Source organism: Chionomys nivalis, chromosome 4, assembly GCF_950005125.1.
Source record: "Chionomys nivalis chromosome 4, mChiNiv1.1, whole genome shotgun sequence".
NCBI classification, from domain to species: domain Eukaryota; kingdom Metazoa; phylum Chordata; class Mammalia; order Rodentia; family Cricetidae; genus Chionomys; species Chionomys nivalis.
Window position 1 is genome coordinate 57,628,459 of NC_080089.1, and position 21,478 is coordinate 57,649,936.

The 21,478-nt window shown below is 50.5% G+C and overlaps 1 protein-coding gene across 3 annotated transcripts in view; it reads right to left on the reverse strand.

Moving 5' to 3' along the window:
- The window catches only part of Cd276 (CD276 molecule), a 32,158-nt gene extending 10,912 nt beyond the window's left edge, over positions 1-21,246 (reverse strand). The window contains exons 1-3 of one of the 3 annotated variants that reach the window (XM_057768999.1): positions 21,204-21,246; positions 5,454-5,586; positions 1,314-1,652 (exon numbers count right to left, since the gene is read on the reverse strand). In XM_057768999.1, coding sequence (XP_057624982.1) covers positions 1,314-1,652; positions 5,454-5,586; positions 21,204-21,206 — 475 coding nt within the window. In that variant the 5' untranslated portion in view covers positions 21,207-21,246. Of the gene's footprint in view, positions 1-1,313; positions 1,653-5,453; positions 5,743-20,783; positions 21,164-21,203 lie in introns of those variants that run through there. The other 2 variants (XM_057768998.1, XM_057769000.1) reach the window with 2 other exon arrangements.
- Positions 21,247-21,478: the final 232 nt, after the last annotated feature.

Here is a 21,478-nt window from a genome sequence, read left to right on the forward strand (position 1 = left end):
GTGGGTGGGCTGCATGCAGACTGGGTAAGGGACGGACAATGCTCCCTCCTGGTACTGAACTGCCACCTGCAGGCTAGCAGCAGCACTGACAAAGTCCCGGATGTTCACAAAGCTGCCCTCATCGGCTACATACGTGTGTGCTGCGGTATCCTCAGGGGAGAGTGCTGCACCCTGGGATAGTCCCAGCCCTGGTCCCAGCCCATGGGGAAGCGGCACACCAGCTAGTTAGTGCCCATCAGTTACCCGATGAGGTTAAACTGTGCCAGGCTGGAGCCAGGCTGGGGGAGGAACGGCCTAGGGTGGTGTCACTGTCCAGCAGGGCCACCACGGATCTTCAGAACCTGGACCTCCAGAATCATACAGACAAAGCAGTAAGAAAGGACAGGGCCTCTCCAGCTGTTCCGCAGCCTCTTTGACCATCAAAATCCAGGCCTTGTTCCTTCCCATTCTCTAGGCAGATCGTTTCATATCTGACCTTCACAGTAGGCTGGCCTCATCTGACAAGAGCCATCCCTGGGGTCCAGACTTGGGGCAATGGGATTGTCAAGAGCTCCAGCAAGAGCAAACCCCTTCCCCAGTAGAAGTTCTGTGGCTCTCCTGTCCCGTGGCTTTCTGCTGACCCAGATGCATCTCCATCCTTTCCAGAAATTTCTATAGCCTTGGAGCTGGGGGGTGGGGAGGGGTCAAGAAGGCCTTTGCTCAGTGACTCCACACTACTTGGAGTTTCCGCCCATCATTCTCCTATCAACTATCTCCGTTGTCTGGGAGACTGAGGATACGGAACTAACTTCCTTTAACTTTAAATGCAATCAACAGAACTATAACCTCCCTTTAACGTGCCACTTAAAACAAAAAAAATAAAAATCCATGGGGCTTCTAGGGGTTGTCATGGTGACTGAACTGTGCACATGTTACTGCACCACCAGGTTACGTACCAGGCATCTGTAGGTGCCATTAGCACCCTGCACCAGCCTAAGAATGTTGTGCAAGTCAAACAAGCCACGGTCCTTGGCCAGCCAAAAGGAGGTCACGTGACCAATCAAGGTGCTCCCTGTCAGAACACTGTGGCCTCAAGGCACACAGGATTGTCACTTCGTCCTCAGGTCATTGTGGGGCTCCAGAGTCATGCTGGACTTTGAGAAGAAGGCAGGAGGGTAGCAGAGGGCAGGCGTTAGCAACGTCATCAGTGCAGGGGATACAGTGGGAGAGAGGCTGTTAGGACACGAATGAGATCTGTGGGGAACAGTGTATGAGAGGCCGCGTGCAGAAGAACGGAGCGTGGACGTGGAAGACGACCCCCTCGCCACACTCACCTGCCACCTGCAGGCTAACAGCAGCGCTGTCAAAGTCCCGAATGCTCACGAAGCACGTGTAGCTGCCTTCATCAGTGACTCGGACTCGCTGCAGCCGCAAGGATGCGTTGCCCTGTACCAACAAGTCAGGGAAGAGTGCTGTGCGGTTGGCATAGGCACTGCCTCGGTCCTGGCCCTCAGTGAAGCTGTGTACCAGCTGTTTGGTGTCTGTCAGCTGCCAGATGAGGTTGAGCTGTGCCAGACTGAAGCCAGGCTCCAGGGAAAAGGAGCAGCGGAGGGTGGCATCAGTGTCCACCAGGGCCACCACAGGGTCTTCAGAGACCTGGACCTCCACAGCTCCTGGGGGTGAGTCAGAGGGCAGTTAGGGTGGGGTTTTCAGGGTCTCTCTCCTTCCCCAGCTATCTCTAGGCTTTGCACAACCTTCCTTTTAGCTCTGTGGCTCAAAGAAAGTTCCACATCGGGCTGGAGAGATGGCTCAGCGGTTAAGAACATTGCCTGCTTTTCCAAAGGTCCTGAGTTCAATTCCCAGCAACCACATGGTGGCTCACAACCATCTGTAATGAAGTCTGGTGACCTTTTCTGGCCTGCAGGCATACACGCAGACAGAATATTGTATATTTAATAAATAAATATTTTAAAAAAAAAGTTCCACATCTATGCTCTTCGCCGTGCAGCTAATCCATCAACAGGAATTAGGAATGTAACAAGGACCAAGACCAGGTCACAGCCTAGAGCCTATTTACATCCTAAAAGAAGAGAGAGGCAGTTTGTGATGAACACAGATAATTATTTATCAGTTTCTGATTAGACTATGTGGGGGGAGGGTTGGAGAAGTGGGGCTGTAGCTGCGCCTCAGTGTTAGAACTCTTGCCCAGTTTGGGATCCACTCTGTCCCAAAAAAGGAGAGAGAGAAGAGAGGAAGAGAGAGGAGAGAAGAGAGGAGGGAGAGGGGGGAGAGAGAAGAAAAACAAAAAGAGGAAGTACTATAAAAGAGAAAGAGAGAACAAAAGAAGCCAGGGGCTTGGTGCCAGGTCCTCTCCACTTGCCAGGTCCTCTCCACTTGCATTTCCCACAATTACATACTATTTGGATAACTAGGCAGGGGTGCCTACAAAAAGTGAACACCCAATGTCCTCAATGATTTTTTGGGAGTGAGAGAACTTCATGGGTGCTTTTCCTTTGCTTCACTTCCTAAACAGACATACAAGAAAGAACACCCCTGTCTTTAAATAAAGTGCAAAGCACGCACTCTGTGAAACACAGAGCCAGGAAGGGGGGTCAGTAGACAGAAAGGCCCTGAGGTAGGGGTCAGAGAGAGCCTAAGGGAAGGTAACCCATCGGGAAAGCCCTCTGAGGAGGCAAGACAGGTTTTTGAGAGACTGAAAGAAACCTGGGATTTCTGCCTTCGAGGGAATAGCATTAAGGAGGACAGTAGTTATTAAATGTTATGTGGGTAGCAAAGCCCGAAGCTTGCCCTGGCTCCTCTACAAAGGGAGACTATATCGTAGAAGGGTAAGAGGGAGAGTGGTCAGGGGCCACCTCAGAGATCCTCATAAGAAGTGATAGTGAGGCCGGGCGATGGTGGCGCACGCCTTTAATCCCAGCACTCGGGAGGCAGAGGCAGGCGGATCTCTGTGAGTTCGAGACCAGCCTGGTCTACAAAGCTAGTTCCAGGACAGGCTCCAAAACCACAGAGAAACCCTGTCTCGAAAAACCAAAAAAATAAAATAAAAAAGAAGTGATAGTGAGGGCTGGAGAGATGGCTCAGAGGTTAAGAGCTGCTCTTTCAGAGGTCCTGAGTTCAATTCCCAGCAACCACATGGTGGCTCACAACCATCTGTAATGAGATCTGGTGCTCTCTTCAGTCCTGCAGGCACATGTGCAGACAGAACACTGTATACATAATAAATAAATAAAAATGTTAAAAAAAAAAGAAGAAGTGATAGTAAAACCGGCCAATGATGGCACATGCCTTTAATCCCAGCACTTGGAAGGCAGAGACAGGTGGATCTCTGTGCGTTTGAGGCCAGCCTGGTCTACAAAGTGAGTTCCAAGAGAGCCAGAACTGTTACTCAGAGAACCTCTATCTCGAAAAACAAAAAAATAAAATAAAACTGTGGTAGTGATCCAGTAGAAGAAAGGGCACGTGAGGTGGGGCAGCTACAAGGATGACTAGGATGACTCCTTTACTCCCAGCACCATGAGGCAGAGCCAAGAGATCTCTGTAAATTCAAGCCTGCCTGGACTATATAGCAAGTTCTAGGCCAGTCAGAGCTCCATAGTGAAACCCTGTCTAAAAAAAAAAAAACAAAAAACTGAAGAGTGGCCATAGAACCAGCCAGATCTGAGATGCAGTCAGAACTATCAATATTTGCTGATTGATGACGGGAGAAGGAAGGAACGTGTGGTGATTTGGATGAGAATGGCTCCCACAGGCTCCTGTGTTTAAATGCTCCGTTCCCAGCTGGTGGAACAGTCTGGGAAGGGCTAGGAGGTGTGGCCTTGTCAGAGGAGGTGTCACTAAAGCCCACGCCATCCCTCACTCTGCTGTGTGCTTGTGGATTAGATGTAAGCTCGCAGCGGCTGCCCAGTGCCTGCCTGCCTTCCTGCTGCCACATTCCCCACCATGATGACCATGGACTCCCCACCCCCAACACTGTAAGCAAGCCCCCAGATGAAATGCTTCCTTTTAAAGCTGCCTTGGCCATGGCCGCTTTTGTCACAGCTATAGAAAAGTAACTATGTAACAGAATGTAAATCATCCTGCAGGAAACCCTGAGTTCCCAGAGAAAAGGGCCCTGGGGCAGGCGCCTCTGTGGTCACCTGTGCCCTCTGTCCCGTGGGCTTCCCGGTGGCTTCCCTGCCAGGAACCTCTGTTTGCCCGTCATCTCTGCTTCCGCAGCTCTGAGAAATCAGGAAGGATCTGGGGAATGTGCCGTGCTTGGGCGGAGGGATTAGGTGAGAACTCTGCCCACAGGAAGCAGGCACACTCAAAATATGTGAAGCACAGCCTTCAAAGAAAGCTAACTGAATGTAGCACCCACAAAGGGCTTAGAAAATTGTATTCGTTCTGTGGTTAGTGTTTTATTAGGCATTCCACACTTTCTTAGTACATGATTCTAGGGGTTGAAGCTGGGCCTGGCTATCTTTCAGGAATCCCATGAAGTCTTAGGCCAGTTCCCATCCTTACCAACTAGACACCAAGGTGTCCCTTGCAGAGGACATCTGGGACATGGAAATTAAATCGCCCAAAACCCTTTCTTTCTATCAAGAAGTGAGAATCAGGCTGGGTGTGATGGTGGTGCACGCCTTTAATCCCAGCACTCAGGAGGCAGAGGCAAGTGTATTTCCGTGAGTTCGAGATCAGCCTGTCTACATAGTGAGTTTCGGGATAGGCAGCCAGGGATACACAGTGAGACTCTGTTTCAAACAAACAAAAATCAAAAAAGAAGTCAACCCTTAGTGACAGAGATGGGTATTGCCTCCTGTGACCACTAGATGGCACCAGACACTCGGCTTTGTTTTCTCTATGGGTTGACAGACTATACAAGTAGGGCATTTACACAGCAAAGTACTATAGGGGAAGTACCTTGATTTGTTCATCATGGTGACTGAGCACTGACTATATAGCAAGCATTTATCCCCTCCCTGAGGACAGACCCTATCTTCTGAGCAGGAGGACAACAGGAAATAAACAAAGGAACCATACGTCAAGTGGAGATAAAAGCTAGGAAGAAGGTGATGAAGCACAGGGACAGGGAGGGAGAGAGGGCTATGCTTTTATGCAAAGCAGTCAAGGAAGCATGCTGAGGATCTGCCCTCTGAGCAAAGGCTTACGACAGAATACAGAGCAGAATCATGCCTCTGTCTGAGGGTAGAAAGTTCTGGGCAGAGGAAGCCCTAAGCACAAGGGTCCTGAAGAGAATTTACACAGAGCGTTCAGGAACCTGAATTATCATAGTACGCAGTGCTCAAGTCCCACTTCCCAGATGGAAAAGTACAGACTAAGGTGAAGAAGGCCTGCCTGCGGATCCCAGAGATGAAATCAGTGTGATTCTTCACGACAGAGCCAGCCTGTCTCCACGACAGGAAGGAGTAGGCATCGTCACACACTGCCATGACAATGATCTTTCCCCTCACCTGTGAGGCAGAAGTACAGCACTCCCAGGGCCGTGCGCATACACACACCCACGCTGGGACAGCCCCATCCACGCAGCATCTTCCTGTCAGGCAGCTGACAGCTGGGCTGTCCGTGGTGGATGGCTGGTCCTGCCTGTGGAAGAGGAAGAGAGGCCTTTGTCTCCAAAGTTCCTCCCCAACACCTTCCTAATTCCTCAGGACCATCCAAATCCAAGAGGGAAGATGTCAGGTAGCCAGCAAGACAAGGTTGATGAAGCTTGGGGTCCAGGCTGTGCCCAGGTCACTTTGGCTGATGGGAGAGTAAAAGAGAAGGTTTTAGAGAAACTTGGGGTTTAATCTGAAAAGTACACTCTACCCAAAAGGTAGCCAGGAGCCACTGAAGGTTCTGGGATAGATAAACAGCATTGCGAGAGCTAATTTGATAGCATCTGCAGAATAAATAAGAGAAACCAACCGAGGGGCAAAGCAGGCGTGGATAGAAATGACAGCATTTAAAAATGTGAGAAATGAAGAAGAGAGCAGTCAGCACAGTTGGTTCTGAGCCCTGATCCCTGGGACAGGAAGTGTGGAACATTTGGTCTAGGGTGTGTTAGGATAGGAACATGTGTGCAGAAAGCCCAGGACAGAGTTCTAGGAGCAGCTGGATGTATGGATGTAGAGTTTGGGAGGGAAATCTGCCAATTTAATACATGTACCAAGCAACCAAGACCCAGCAGAAATGAAAGTGGGTGGGCAGAGCTGGTGTCAGTCGGACCTGAGCCAGAATTGGATCTGTTGCAACAGATCTGGCTTGGGTCAGAGGGGTCCCAGACTTCCCTGGGTTCAGCATGTACTCCGGCTTCCCTCAGGTGCCTGACTCAAGCAGGCTGCATGCACCACTTCTTATGTCCCTCACTGTTGCCTGCTCAAGCCATGTGACCCATGTCCATCTGTCCCACCTAACGATGATTAGCAAGAATATGAACATTTCATGCACACACCCCCGGCCACCCGTAGTGGCAGATTGCATCCTTGGTCACATTTTTGCAGGAGAAACAAAAAAATACATACATAAACCCAAACACATGAGTTTCTTAATGTCAAATCATCTGTCACTGAGCAGAGCTGAAAGTAGCCCAATCCTGCAGCAGTCCCTTCTGACCCTTCATGGAGTAAATCCTATCTACAGCCAAGCATCTTGTCTAGCCTCGGGTACGTGGGGACAGCCAGTCCATCCTGTTCTAGCCTATTGTGCACCTCTTCCCCTACTCCCGATACCAGGAAGCTGCACAGAGGGATTCCCTCAGCCAAACCCAGCATCCTGGCTAGCCACCTCCTTCCCTGGCTGTCGACAGCCCATTGCGGAGAAGCCCTGGGCAGCTACTTCCTTTCCAGGTGCTTCCGGTCCAAAGTCTGGTGGCCTCAAAGCCTCCCTGCCTGGGTGCTGAGTCAGCAGCTCCGATTCATAGTGGCATCCTTGGGGACACCACTTCCTGCCTGACAAATGGGCCACAGTCAGCCTGCAGGAAAACCTAGCAGGCAGCTGCCTGGACTACTGGCTATGTGCCATAGGAAGCTAAAGCCCACAGAGTTGTCAGCTTCTTCATCTTCTGTCCTCTTTTACCCCCTAGATGAAAGCAAAGCCTGGGAGCTGGGACGTGGCTCAGTCGGCTGAGGGCTTCTGAAGCTCTGGCTTCAACCTCCAGCCTCTCACAAGCCAGGTGTGATGGTACAGGCTGTAATCTTGGCACTCCGAGGTGGGGGCAGGAAGATCAGGAGTTCAGGGCTATCCTTAGCTACATAGTGAGTGCAAGGCCAGCCTGGACAATAAGAGACCCTGTCTTAAAACAAAAACAAACCCTGAGTCGGTCAGTCCTTCTCACTGCTGCTTGTGCCCGTCGTCTAGGGCCACCTCGGCCCTCTTCACTGACCCCGTAAGCCCCACATATCATCCCCACCTAACTCATTCTCTCAGGTGCCTCCTCAGTCCTAAAACAGGAATCAGGCTCATGCCCTCCCCCGCTGACAAATCCCCCAAAGCCCCCCAGTACGCACAAGAAAAGTCCTACATTCCTCTACCTGATACTCAAGACTCTTCTTGGGATGTCTTCCCATGCTACAAGCTACTTCCTGTTACTGGGGTTTACCCTAAGGATCACTTGTGAATGTCTGCTGAATATGTGGGGAGCCAGGAGTTCCCTCCTGATCAGACTAATCATGTGTCCCCAGAGCACAGCTGTCCCTCACTCCAGAGGGTCCATGAGAGGCTTCCAGAGTGGACACCAAGCTTGCTCCCTTTTGTTCCTTTTCTTCATTCTGGACCCAGGAAGTTCACCACTGTAATTTCAGCCTAGAAACTCCATGGAGCCCCTGCAAGAAAGACTACAGAGTGCCCTGGCTTCCTGGAGACACTGTGAGGGCCAGCCACCCTCACCTTGAAGCTGCTGCAAGCTATCCAAACCCAGCAGAATCAGGACCCAACGATACTCTCTCTTTTTTTTTTTTTTTTTTTTTGGTTTTTCGAGACAGGGTTTCTCTGTGGTTTTGGAGCCTGTCCTGGAACTAGCTCTTGTAGACCAGGCTGATCCGCCTGCCTCTGCCTCTGCCTCCCGAATGCTGGGATTAAAGGCGTGCGCCACCACCGCCCAGCCCAAGGATACTCTCAAGACATCATCCAAGACCCATTACCCTGTACATTCAGAACAGCAAACCTGACTGCTAATGAGCTCTGGGCCAAGATGCCTTGGACCCACGGGTACTCGATAGGGATTCTTCTCCCACCATATCCACTGGCATCACTCCAGTCTCTTTGAAAAAGATTTTTATTATTATTATTACTAAAAGAGTGCTGGATCCCCTGAAACTGAACTCAGGTCCTCTGCAAGAGCAGCAACCCTTAACCACAGAACCATCTCTCCAGCCTGATTTGTTTGTATGTGTAGCTGCATGTTTGTTTACACATGTGTGGGTGCAGGTACCCACAAAGTCTAGAAGAGGGTATCAGCTCCCCTGAAATGGGGCTTACAGAGAGCTGTGCGCCACCACGTGAGTTCTGGGAACTGAAGTCAAGGTTACCTGCAAGAGCAATACATGCTCTCAACTACAGAACCATCTCTTTAGTCCCACCCTATAGTCCATTCCACACCCCACTAACCTCCCATAGAGAGGACAGAAGGAAGAGTCGCAGAACTCTAAAAATATCAGCTAAGTTCCTAGATCCAGATATGCCTGAAACAAGCTGCAGACCTAGATGAACCAATATTCATCCAGTTCCAGCTAAGTTTCTATCCTATGCAACTGAAGGACAAAGGTGACTCATCTGTGTGTATGCTCTCAAGTAGCAGACCCGGTACAGCAGGTGGGTATGCCTTTCAGCAGAGCCCACTTTAAGATACCATGAGGGCTGCTCAGTGGCACCTGAGAGCCATCACAGTGTCCACGTGCGTCCTGAGGGCCTGGAGCAGCTCTTCAGGTAAGGTTGGGAAAGGTGAGACTCAGCCCCGTCTGCAGCCTTTCAAGCAGACCTCCTTGATATGACAGCAAATAAAGACCAAGGCCTCGAAAGTGGGAGGAACTGAGTTTGATCTTCAGAACCCAGAGGGAGTAGCAGGCATGGTGGTAGCTGCTTGTAATCCCAGGGCTGAGGAGATGAAGACAGAAAGACCCCTGGGCTCACTGGTGAACCAACCCAGCCTATGTGGTGAGTTGTGGTCCAGTGAGAGCTTGTCTCAAAGCAAAAACAAACACAAACCAAGGTGGATGACAACTGAGGAACAACAGCCAAGGCTGTCCTTTGGCTTCCACAGAGGCACACAAGCCTGCACACACACATACACAATGGCAGAAAGTGAGCCCAGGGTTTGGGGTTCGTAGCTCTAACACTTCCCTGCAGTCTTAATAAGGTCTCCCACGTAGTGGTTTACATGAAGATGTCCCCCACAGATCACATATTTGAACAGTTGGTAGTTGTTTGGGAAGGATTAAGAGGTGTAGCCCAAGCCGGGCGATGGTGGCGCACGCCTTTAATCCCAGCACTCAGGAGGCAGAGGCAGGCGGATCTCTGTGAGTTCGAGACCAGCCTGGTCTACAGATATGTTCCAGGACAGGCTCCAAAGCCACAGAGAAACCCTGTCTCGGAAAACCAAAAAAAAAAAAAAAAAAAAAAAAAAGAGGTGTAGCCCATGGGAGCTGGAGAGATGACTCAGATGACTCAGTAGTTAAGAGCACTGACTGCTCTTCCAGAGGATCAGGGTTCAATTCCCAGCACCCAAATAGCAGCTCACAACTGTTCTGGAACTCCGACACCCTCACACAGACATACATGCTTGTAAAACACCAATGCATGCACACACACAGAGAGACACACAGACAGACACACACACAAAGAGGTGTGGCCCTGTTGGGGGAGGTGTTTCACTAGGGGCAGGCTTGAGGTTTCAAAAGATTGGCACCATCCCCAATGTGCTCTCTGCCGCCTGCTTGTAGCTCAAGATGTAAGCTCTCAGCTGTTCCTGCTACCACACCTTCAGTCTGCCTCTGCCTCCACTTCCCAAGTTCTGGGACCACAGTGCACACCACCACACCCGGCTCTTACGCCCTTCCTTTTTTAGGCTGCTTTGGTCATGGCGTTTTTATCACAATAGAAAAACAATGACTACACTCGCCTTTCTTTAACAACAACAACAAGAACAAAAAGTACAGGGCTGGAGAAGGCTCAGTGGCGAAAGCACTGCCTGCTCTTGCAGAGGACCCTGATTCCCAGCACCCACATGGCAGGCCACAACCATCTAGTTCCAGATGTGACCTCCTCTGGTACAAGGCACACATATGGTGCACACACATACATGTAGACAAAACATTCATACACATAAAATGGCTAAATCCTTTTTAAAATTCTGTAATTGTTTACACCCATTTATGGCGTGCAGAAGTGCATGCCAGAGCATGTGTATGGAGGTGAGGGACAACTTGTGGGGGTCAGTTCTCTTCCTTCACCGTGGGGATGCTGGGGACTGAACTCAGATCCTCAGGCTTGGAAATAAGCGCCTCACCATGCTGAGCCATCATGTCGGCCCAGCTTCCTCTCTCTGAGTTCAATGTTTATAAAAGAAACATTGCCAAACCTGATGGACCTTCTTCACTATTTTAATCCTTATGGTGTACTAACTATCATGCAACCCACATTGAAATTCACGCAGTCATGTTACCATAGAAGCCACCAATTATTTCCTTAAATCTGTTCTCCCCTTCTGTAGCATTTAGTCAGGCACAGGACCACTCAGCTAAAGACTACAGATCCCAGACTCCTTTTCAGCTGGGTGTGGCCACATGACCGTTTTCTGGCTAATCAGATCTCAGAGGAGCTAATATGTACACTTTCTGGGTCGTGTCCTTAAAGATGGAGGGCACCCTCTTTTTCTCCTCCCCCTTTCAATGCATGGAATAGAGAAGTAGCAAGCCTTGTAGGCGCACACTGTCACTCAAAGCAGCAGGACAGAGGGTCCCTGGGGCTATGGCTTCAGCCCTGGATATAGCCAGATGGTCACATGGGTGAGAAATAAGCATCTGTTCTAGCATAAGTCACTGTTATTTTGGTCTTTCTTACGGCATCTGAATGAACTAATTTAAGGAGCCCTCTGTCTCTTCTTTCTCTCTCCACCCGAGGAAAATTGCTAGTGCTCAGAGCCACAAAAGAAACCGTCCAAAGTCGCTGTCTCAAAATTTGAGCTACAGTCTCAACAATCGCCGACGGATGTCAGAACCCAGTTAAGAGATATTTCAAGGATGGAAGTGACCCAGGGATTGTACAGAAGGAGAGAAGAGGAACGCTTGGGACAAGTGGGTGAATGCGGGCCCACAGACTAGGATGTAGAGGAGAGAAAGAAGTATGTTTCAGGGGAAGAATAAAATCAGATTGAAATTAAACTAGGTTCATCCACAGCACAGTGAGAAGCAGGGGAAGTCATTCACACACTGGTGAACACGGAAACCAAAGCTGGAATCCCTGAGGGAGACCAATAGAATGAAAAGAGACTCTGGGCAACTGCAGAAGTGGACGGTGTCAGAACAGGGGACCTTTCCCTGGCCACCCTTGCCAGCTTGTATGCTCTCTCTGGAGACGGGAACCAGCTACCCCAAACCCGAGGCAATCTGCTTGCTTTGAGGCAGCTCTTATTGGTGGAAAATGCTTCCTTACTCTGAGCCAAAAATCTGTCTCCCAGGACAGCCTATGTCGGTTCTCAAGAAGTCCCTACAACCACACAGAACAAGTACATGCCCTTTCTCATGGCCCTGCAAGTATTTGTTCTTCCTTGACAAGGTCACCACTGGGCAGCTGTGCCACAAAATTTGCCAAAACAATAGATTATCAAATGTGCGGCTCAAAACCATAAGTCCTTGAACTCAGGGCCACCTTCCCATGTCCAGCCACCCGCTTCTGATGAAGCTGGAGAGGACTGGAACTTTTCAGGTTCTCTGTGTTGCTCCGTTAGTTCACTGGGTCCACCAAAGTCCACCCCTCTTCCCAACTTCCACAACTGACTAGGCTGGCTGGTCAGCAAGCCTCTGGAATCCAGCAAACCTGTCTTCACCTCCCCCGGTGCTGGGGCTATAGGGGTACCCCTGCACCTGGCTTTTACTTGGGTTCTGGGGATCGAAACTCAGGTCATCATGTTTGTAAGGCAAGCATTTAATTAAGTCATCTCCTCTGCCCCTAAAATACCACATTTTCATAAAAATATAGGGCAAAGGTTTGAGGAAAATATGGATAATATGACCAGTTCTTTGGTACAGGTGTATACAGGTGATATTGGCATGCTGGATTAGCAATTCCTTGACAGCTTTCAGGGAGGCTTAGGAAGGACTGCTCAAGAGAAGGGGACATTCCTGTCTGGGAGAGGAGGTGGCAGGGAAGGTGATGGAGGAGTGAAGGAGTGAACGTCATGGCATATTCTGGGAAGACGGCGCTCTGGAAGAGGCTGTGGGAAGATGAGGCAGGGGTCACTTAAGGATTCCAGGTTGCTTCTGTGCAGTGGGGAGCTGGGATGCTGTGGCCCACACCTCCGCCCCCTTTCCCCATGTTCTACCCCAGACTGTCTTGAAATATCCCTGACAGCTTCTTGGAGATAGTGATTCTAAGTTCGTTCAGCATGGGGACAGCCAATCCCAGGGGCCAGATACAATTCAAACAACAGACCACCCCTTTTTCACCTGACTTGCTCAGTTCCTCCCGGGCATCTGTGCTTTTCCTCTTTGGCAATGGAGTAACACACACACACACACACACACACACACACACACACCTCTGAAAGGTGGATGCTTATTTTCTCCACAGCCCTTAATGAGTTCCTCTTTTATTCTCAATGGCTTCTTCTGATACCAGGGATCAACCCCCTTGTAGGGAATCCAGCCTGTATGATACTGGAAGGATGTGGCCCTAACCTCAAGCCTGGGCTTGTGACCTGATCTGACTCAGGGAAAAACCCTTGCCCCACCCCTATTTCAGGGAAGGGAAGTGAGCCAAGCCATAACCAATCAGAGTCTTTCTTCAGCTTTTCTGCAGGAACCCTCAGTAAAGATTTTCTTACTGAAGTTGCTAGGAAGGATTTGGTCTAGGCTGCTAGCAATCAAGTTATTATCTACCACCAATCTGAAGGAACTGATTCAGGGGCTGTGGAGATGGCTCAGTGGATAAAGTGATCGTCACACAAGCATACGGATCTCAGCTTGGCACCTCCATGAAAGCAGGATGTGGTGGGGAACCTACAATCCCAGAGCTGGGAAAGTGCCCCCTGGCCAGTCAGGCTTACCAAATTGGTGAGCTCCAGGTGAAGTAAGAGGCCCTGTCTCAGAAAGCAAGGTAGGTAACAACCGAGGAAGACCCCAAGGTTGACTCCTGGCTTCCACTTACACACACGCGTGTGCCTATAGACGCACTTGCACTTACATGAACACACTCATATACATAGACACAGACTCATAAAACATGCACCAATCACCCCCTTCCACGGGGAACCCAGGCTTGCTCATCCATTGGAAATAATGGTTCAGCTCCAAGGGAGCCTTAACTGACCCAGCTCTGCCCACCTCCCCACGTTCACTTCCTGGGCTGCTTCCAGCGTCTACAGTACACGACCCTCTTTCCTATCGCATAAGAGATTGTTTTTATCGCTGCAGTCCCTTCTTCTGAGATGACACGGCTAATACCTCTTTACCCTGAAGGTGCCCTTGACAGCAAAGCCAGAACAAAGTCTGCTGCTCGACCGTGCCTGATCAGCACCCCAGAACCTCCCTGAGTGCCAACCACGTGTGCTTCCTTTAACTTTTACATCCGTAATCCCAGCAAAGGCTTGGCCCATAGGGAGCTCAGTGCTCTCTGCTCAATGGTGGATGAATGGACGAACACACGTGTGCTTAGATGGACAGACGGATGGACAGACAGATGCTTACAAATGAAGAAGGGATCTAGAAGCCTTTCTAGAAGGATCTGATGGTGAACCCACCCCTACACCCCTGAATGTGGGAATGAGGGTCAAATCCACTTTAGTTTTCTACTTGATCACATTCTGTTTGTTTGTTTTTACAATGACTGTGTAATTCTTTTGTTATAAGCAAATGGAAAAGAGAAAACAGCAATATCAAAGATGTACAAGGCTTTAAGTCCTGGCTCTACTGCTTACTTGCTAGGCTCTCATTCTTATTCTCTAAGAAGGGTCCGAGTCACTGATCCCTGCTGAGATTAAAATTGCATGCTAGACTGGAGACATCACTGAAGGTCTGGTGGAAGGGAGCTTTAGTGTGGCTTTGGAGTTGGAGGTTCAAATGCATACTCTGCCATTCCCAAAGTCATGTGACTTTAGGGATAGAGGCTGGTCCTCAGTTTGCTCATTCATAAAATGGGAGTAACAGTCTCTGTCCTCACAAGGCGTGGCTGAGTAAGACAATGTAAGCTGACCTAAGAAACACCAGAGGCTCTGTAAGTGGGCGAGGGACCTGGGCAAGGGAAGAAGGGTCTCTAGAATTCCCTGGGGAGGTGCCTCCAAGATGGCTTTGTTTTGCTGACAATGAGTCAGTTCAGGCCTTCTGTGTCCATGGCTACCCACTGGATACAATGGCCCAGCACTGTGATTCCACCCAACAGAACAACCCGACTTCCTCTCAAAATGAGCGTGTGAGTCAAAACTGCGGCCAGCCATCAGAACCGCCTACAGAGCGGCCCAAGGTCTTTCCAGCATCCTCAACCCATTTCCCCCTGAACCCGCAGGAAGCACACAGAAAGAGGAGACAGAACCCAGGATGGGGTGACTGGCCTCCCCAACCACATGATCACTACCACACAGACATCAAGGCTCCAAACCCAGAGAAGGCAAACCACAGGCCTTGGTAGACAGTGTATTCATGGCAAGGCATGAGCCACAGCGCTGGCCCGCAGTTCTCACTCTTCTGCTCAGGGAGAGGCCCTCGAGTGATGAGCATCTTCTAGGACCCAGCAGTCACTTAAAGCAGTATGATGCCATCTGTAGAGGTGGGAACCTGACCTGGGCATTCACAAGGGGGCACATATGTGCACATATACACCATCAGAGGCTCAGAGCTCGGAAAAAAAATTGAAAGTCATGCTGGGTTCAGGGACCAGCCAGAATGGGGAGGAAAGAAGAGATAGGAGCATAGGAGCCCAAATCAGAGGGCAGATCCTAGGCCAGATGCTGGCAGGCCATGAAACATACACCTGAATTCATGCAACATCTGTCAAGCCCTGCCAGGTGTCCATCTAAACATGTCTGGCAATGCCAGCCCAGCCAGAAGTCATGCCAGACTCCAGTAAGGGTCCACCCACTTGTAGTCTATTCAATGCTTTTCTGCCTCCAGATCCTTTCTGTTTCTGCCCTGAAAGAGGCTCTGGCTAGCAGAAAACACCCTCTCTCTGAGCATGCCCCATTGCCTCTACCAGGGACAGATCTCAGCAGTGTAACAGGCTCTGCCAGTCCTGAGGTGGAAGACCTTTGGAAATAGACATGGCCTGGGGCCCATGGCCAGGTTCACATGAGAATGTGAGCCCAGAAGGGAGGCTGCTGCCTGAGGGCCCACAGTCAGCCATCTCCAGCAGGGTGACTGATGAGTGTTAGAACTAGCTCATGAATGCCCTCGGGTCTCCATTCCTCACCTATTAGCGGGAATTCCCAGGCCGCTGTAACTGCCCAGGGCACAGCATAGGCTCAGGAGTAGCCCTGGGTTTAAATCCTGACACAGAAGCCCTGCCAGAATCACAACGAAATGTCAATGACAGTGACTACCTATTGAGACTCATCTATAAAATAGGACTGACAATTCCTAACCCACAAAGCTGCTATGGGGATAAAGACAACAGGGAAAGACCAGTTAAAGTGTTTAATACCAAATCAGTGGTACATTTTATTGTGTGTATGAGAGTGCTGTGTTTGCATACGTGATGCAGACACACTGGTGTCACGGCACACATGTGGAGATCAGAGGACAACCTTGGGTGTCCGTCCTCGCCTTTGACCTTGTTGGAGACAAGACTAGCTTCTGGGGCTTATTCAGTCTCCACCCCCCATCTCACCACCGCAACTCTAGAATTGCAAACAAAGCCAGCTTTAGTGGCTTGTGGGAATGCAGACTCAGGTAGGTCCTCAGGTTTCTGGGGCAAGCACTTCCCACAGAGCAGTCTCTTCAGTCTGTCTTATTGCTTTTTCAGTCAGGGTCTCCTATATCCAGGTCTGACTTCAAATTCGTTATATAACTGAGGCTGGCCTTGAACTCCTGATATTCCTGCCTCTACTTCCCAAGTGCTGGGATCATAGGTACACATCTTTTGCCCAGCTTCACAGAGGTAATTATTGTCATTACTGCTATTACAGCCACAGGCATGAGCTTCTCCACCTCTTCCCAGCCAAGATCTTCTCTATAGGGCTATCCATCTAGGCACTGGAGACTGTTAGTCCTTCTGAGTGCTCTCCTTTGCACCGAGACCCCACCAGCACCAGATTCCAGAGGAGCCAACGTACAGTTCAACTTCACCTCTCGGTCTGGCTCATTCTATTTTCCTTTCCCTGTGCTCCTCCCAGAAACTGAGTTGTAGCTCCGTGCATCAAGAGTTCCAGCCCCAAACTGGGTAATGGTGGTGCAGACTCGGGAGGCAGAGGCAGGCAGATCTCTGTGAGTTCAAGGCCAACCTGGTCTCCAAAGTGAGTTCCAGGACAGCCAGGGCTTTTACACAGAGAAACCCTGTCTCAAATAAATAAATAAATAAATACAAACAAAAAAACAAAACAACAACAAAAAACTGCTGTCACCCCAAGGTCAGAGCCTCTTCATAAGCAAATATTCCAGTATTCCCCAGGGAGGGCTAATGCCAAAGTTACAAGGGGTGTGGGGGCATCTTTCCCAAGACCACAGAGAAACTGAGAGGGAGAATGAGGGCTGCCAGCTGGAAGAACTAGTCAGAACTGGAGGGCATAGGCAGGTCTCTTCTCCAGGAGTTGAGAGCACCAGTGTGACAAAGATTAGGTCTCTGAAAGCACAAGAATATTCTATCAGGGTCCACAAGTCTCTGTGGTCAGCCCTGTTCTCTCCCTGGCTCACCAGATGAGTTCTCTCCACCCAAGAGGACCCCTGGCACATTTGCCAGGGTCTAAAATGAGTCAAACTTGAAGCTGCCGGGCTGGAGAGATGGCTCAGTGGTTAAGAGCATTGCCTGCCCATCCAAAGGTCCTGAGTTCAATTCCCAGCAACCACATGGTGGCTCACAACCATCTGTAATGAGACCTGGTGCTTTCCTTGTCAACAGTACATTGTATGCTTAATAAATTAATCTTAAAAAAAAAAAAAAAACCTTGAAGCTGCCACTCCAGTTCTGAAGGTAGACAACAGATTGCCCTCACCATTTGCCCATTGTACGTCTGTGGGTACGTGACTTGCTAGGCTTGCGTTTCTTCTTCTCTTCAGTGATGTTAAGATAATCACATGATATTCATTCTGCATAGTCCCACCCCTAAATGCTGAAAATCCAATGTTCCTACCCTGACCACTGCAAGAATGGACATACAGGTGGTGGCAAGGGCTGTGTATGAGGATGTCTCCCGTTGTGTGGACATACAGGTGGTGGCAAGGGCTGTGTATGAGGATGTCTCCCATTGTGTGGCCATGCCGAGTCCCTCTCCCCAACCATGGCCCTCCTCCTTGTGCTGGTAGATTTCCCTGGCACTCCTGCCCCAGGGTGTGGAGAAGAGGACAGCAATCAAAAGTCCCCACCCACTCAGAGGATAAGCTCCTGGGCAGTGACATCATCCTCCCTACCCTCTTCCTCCTTTTCCAACCCTATGACTCAGATTCACAGCTCAATAGTCCCCATGTGGTCATAATCTCAGAGGATTTGGGTTGTTTTCTGCCCATTTGGGTTGTTTCAACCCAGAAGCATCGGGCTACGGGTCAGTCACTTAATACTTTCTAGGATCTGGGTGGTGGAGGTGCACGCCTTTAATCCCAGCACTTGGGAGGCACAGACGGGTGGATCTCTGTGAGTTCGAGGCCAGCCTGGTCTACAAGAGCTAGTTCCAGGACAGGCTCCAAAGCTACAGAGAAAAACCCCGTCTCAGGGAGGGGGGGAACCACTTTCTAGGAGTCTCTCTGAGGATGTGGAATGGCCAACTGCAACACTGCACCCCAAACTGGATTTCTCATCTTGGTGTCCAACCCAAATCCCGCCAAAAAGAATCAAGGCTTCCACCTAGAGGTCAGCTTTGGAGGAGGGTGACTCCTGCAGAAAGCGTAAGGTGTGGCCTCTCCAGAGTAAGGATGCCGGCCCCCCAGAGGGCTGTTCTGAAAGGCCACCACTTCTACAATGTTCTGAAGGTAAACATTAAAGCATCCAGCCTAACTGCCAGGCACCCTGCTGCCAGGCTGCTGAGCGTCTTGGACATTCAGGTGTCCTGTTCCTATCAGGTGCCTGGACAGAGCTTAGGGGGACAGGGACGGAAAAGAAAACTGGGACAAGAATTCCAGCTCTCCACTGACACTGAGGCTGTCACAAAACCAGGCTGCTTCCTTCACAAGACACAGGGTCCACCCTCTGGCAGCACAAGTCTGGAGTGCATACGCAATACTCTGCACGCAGGAGGAAGCCACCATGGATGCCAGGGCCAGTCATGGGACCAATGAAATCATCACCAGGGCTACTCCATACATGGGCAAATGCCCTCTCTTTTCTGTCCCTTTGCCTCATGACACTTGGTGGCAAAACTGATGTTCTCAGGACTAACCTAAAGCGATGATGTAATGAAAATCTTTCTTTCGGACACAAGTCTCACGTATCCCAGAAGAGCTTTGAACAATGTACCCTAGGATAACTTCTGAACCTCCTGCTTCTTCCCCAAGCACTGAGATTTCAGGCATGAGCCACAACAACCAGTTTATGCGTTGCTGGTTGCTGGGGATCTAACACAGGCTTCATGCAAGCTAGGCAAGCATTCTATACACTGAGCTACTTCCCCAGTCACATGATGAAAATGTCAGTGACATCAGGACACACTGTGTCAGCTAAGTGTGATGTATTTGTAATACCAGGAGAGAAGACATCCATGGGCCACAACTAGCCAAGAGCTAGTGCTTTGGAACTCCAGCTACCAGGAAAATGCACACATCCAAAATAGTCTCATTCCCAAGCAAGCTGGAAATATAGCCCACCACCCCATACCGCTTAGCTCACCAGCCCTCCACACTTGCCTGTCATTCAATCAGCCCAGGTTTCAATTCAAGTACACAAATTCAAATTCCCTATCTACAGGTCCCCAAACTACAAGGAATGCTGCTGCTCAGCAGCAGCCCTGGGGACTTCTGGGCAGTCAGAGGGGATGAGAAAGGAGGCTCAGCTAAATAAATAACTCTCATACAAGTCAAACAGCTCCACTAGTTTCTCAAACTGAAGAGCTACTGCACACACACTTAAAGGAAAAGGACTTGAGCCTGGCATGGTAATGCACGCCTTTATCCCAGCACTTGGGAGTCGGAGGCAGGTGGGCTTCTGTGAGTCAAGGTCAGCCAGGTCTACACAGTGAGACCCTATCTAAAAAAAAAAAAATTAAAAAGGACTTGGATTGGGGCTGGAGAGATGGCTCAGAGGTTAAGAGCACTGACTGCTCTTCCAGAGGTCCTGAGTTCAATTCCCAGCAACCACATGGTGGCTCACAGCCATCTATGATGAGATCTGGTGCCCTCTTCTGGCATGCAAGCATACATGGAAGGAATGTTGTATACATAATAAATAAATAAATCTTAAAAAAAAAAAAAAGGACTTGGATTTTAACTTAATCAATATTCATTTAAAGACCATCCGCAGTCTGAAAAGAAATCGTTTTCACAATTAAGTCAATGTCGCCCCAACACATACACAAAACCCCAGATGCACATATACAAACTTCTGATTTAGTATTTACTTAATAGTTCCCTTCGATGATAAGCTCTCAGGTCTGACTCATCCATCATGCATTTCTCATTAAGGCAGGTTTGGCTTGAGGGAAAAAAAAAAAAAAAGAACCTTTTCTGCCAGTTCACTGCCTTAAGTTCCCAAATCTGGAATTGGTTGGCTCAGCCCTAGTGAGGAAGGGCCTCGGAGAACTGGATTCGATCCTCTGTCCTCTTTGTCCCATCCTGGACCTTCAGCTTCTTTCCACCTTCCTCCGGATCTCCCTTCCATCCATCTCCGTTTACCTAAGACAACCCAAACTGCCCCATCCCTATTTGCACTTGAATCTTTAGTTCCGGGGGAGTCTTCCCTGAACCTGTTTCCGATGCTTTTCTGCAGCATGTAGAAGCCCGCCATTCATCGACACCTTCAACCCTTCAGAACCAAGCACAGGGGGCCACCCAACCTCGTGCTCCCCTCCCGCTCAGTTTCCCTTCTCAGAGCTGGCATTCATGGTGTTTTCCTCCTCAAAGTCGGGGGAATGCTTCCCTCCTAAGTCTTGGCTAGCAGCTTCCTTAAGCTTCCAGAACCATCAACCCAGTAACCTACCTGCCTTCATGCCTACTCCACACCCAGGGCCTGAACAGTCACCCACCCAGTCCTGGGCCCCACAAGTCCCAGACTCCGGGAGTCTTCAGATCCCACAAGTCCCAGCGGGTCTCAGCACCAAGGAGGGAGCGGCCAGGCAGGGGTGCTCTTAGCTCCTCGGGGCCCTAGAGCGGTGTCCTCGGATCAGGGTACTGGTGCCTTATGGGAAAGGGCCGCGGGCTCCCAGCTCCAAGCACCCGGCGCCCCCAGCGCGCGCGATGCAGGCGCGGCCGCACACAAAGGCAACCCCAGCCCGCGCCGCCCCGCGCCACGCAAGCACTCACCGCGCAGCGCAGACTCCCGGGACTCGGGGACACGGCGGGGCGCAGCCCAATCGCCGCTACCATCGGTGTCGCCGCCGCCGTGAGGCCCGGCCAGACTAGGGCCGAGGGAGGGGGGCGGGAGCGCGAGGGGCTGGACTGCAGGAGGAAGCTACGGGCCCGGAAAGGCCACCCGGGTGCGCCCCAGAGGCAGAATTGGCCCCGAGGAGGAGATCCTACGACGTTGAGGCCTGAGCCCGCCTGCTGGGCAGGGCCCCGGGCCTGGGCCCGCCTCCAACCCGGACCCCAGCTCGACCCCGACCGGGGAAGACCTGGTGCTCCAAGAAGGGGTTGTTGGACTACTCACTGCCCACCCCCCACGCGGATCTTCACACTTCCAAGAGCCAAAGTTTCTTTTTCGGTGAGAGAGGACAGGTGACTGACCATTGACCACTCCCATCCTCCAAGCTGCTGGCTCCAAGCCCTGTTGCAATCCAGCTGTCCCATTTCAGTCCTGTATTTCTCCCCCTCCGCACCAGGCTGGCACCGCGGCTCGAAAAGGGTTAACTCGACAGTGAAGAATTCCAGAATTGCCGGGAGCTCTCTATAAATACAGTGCTGTGGGCGCCTGAGCCAACCGCAGGGCAATTTTCACTGAGAAGGTTTTCCTCTTTTTCTTACACCCACAGACACCGGACCAACCCTGCCCCCAAACCCCC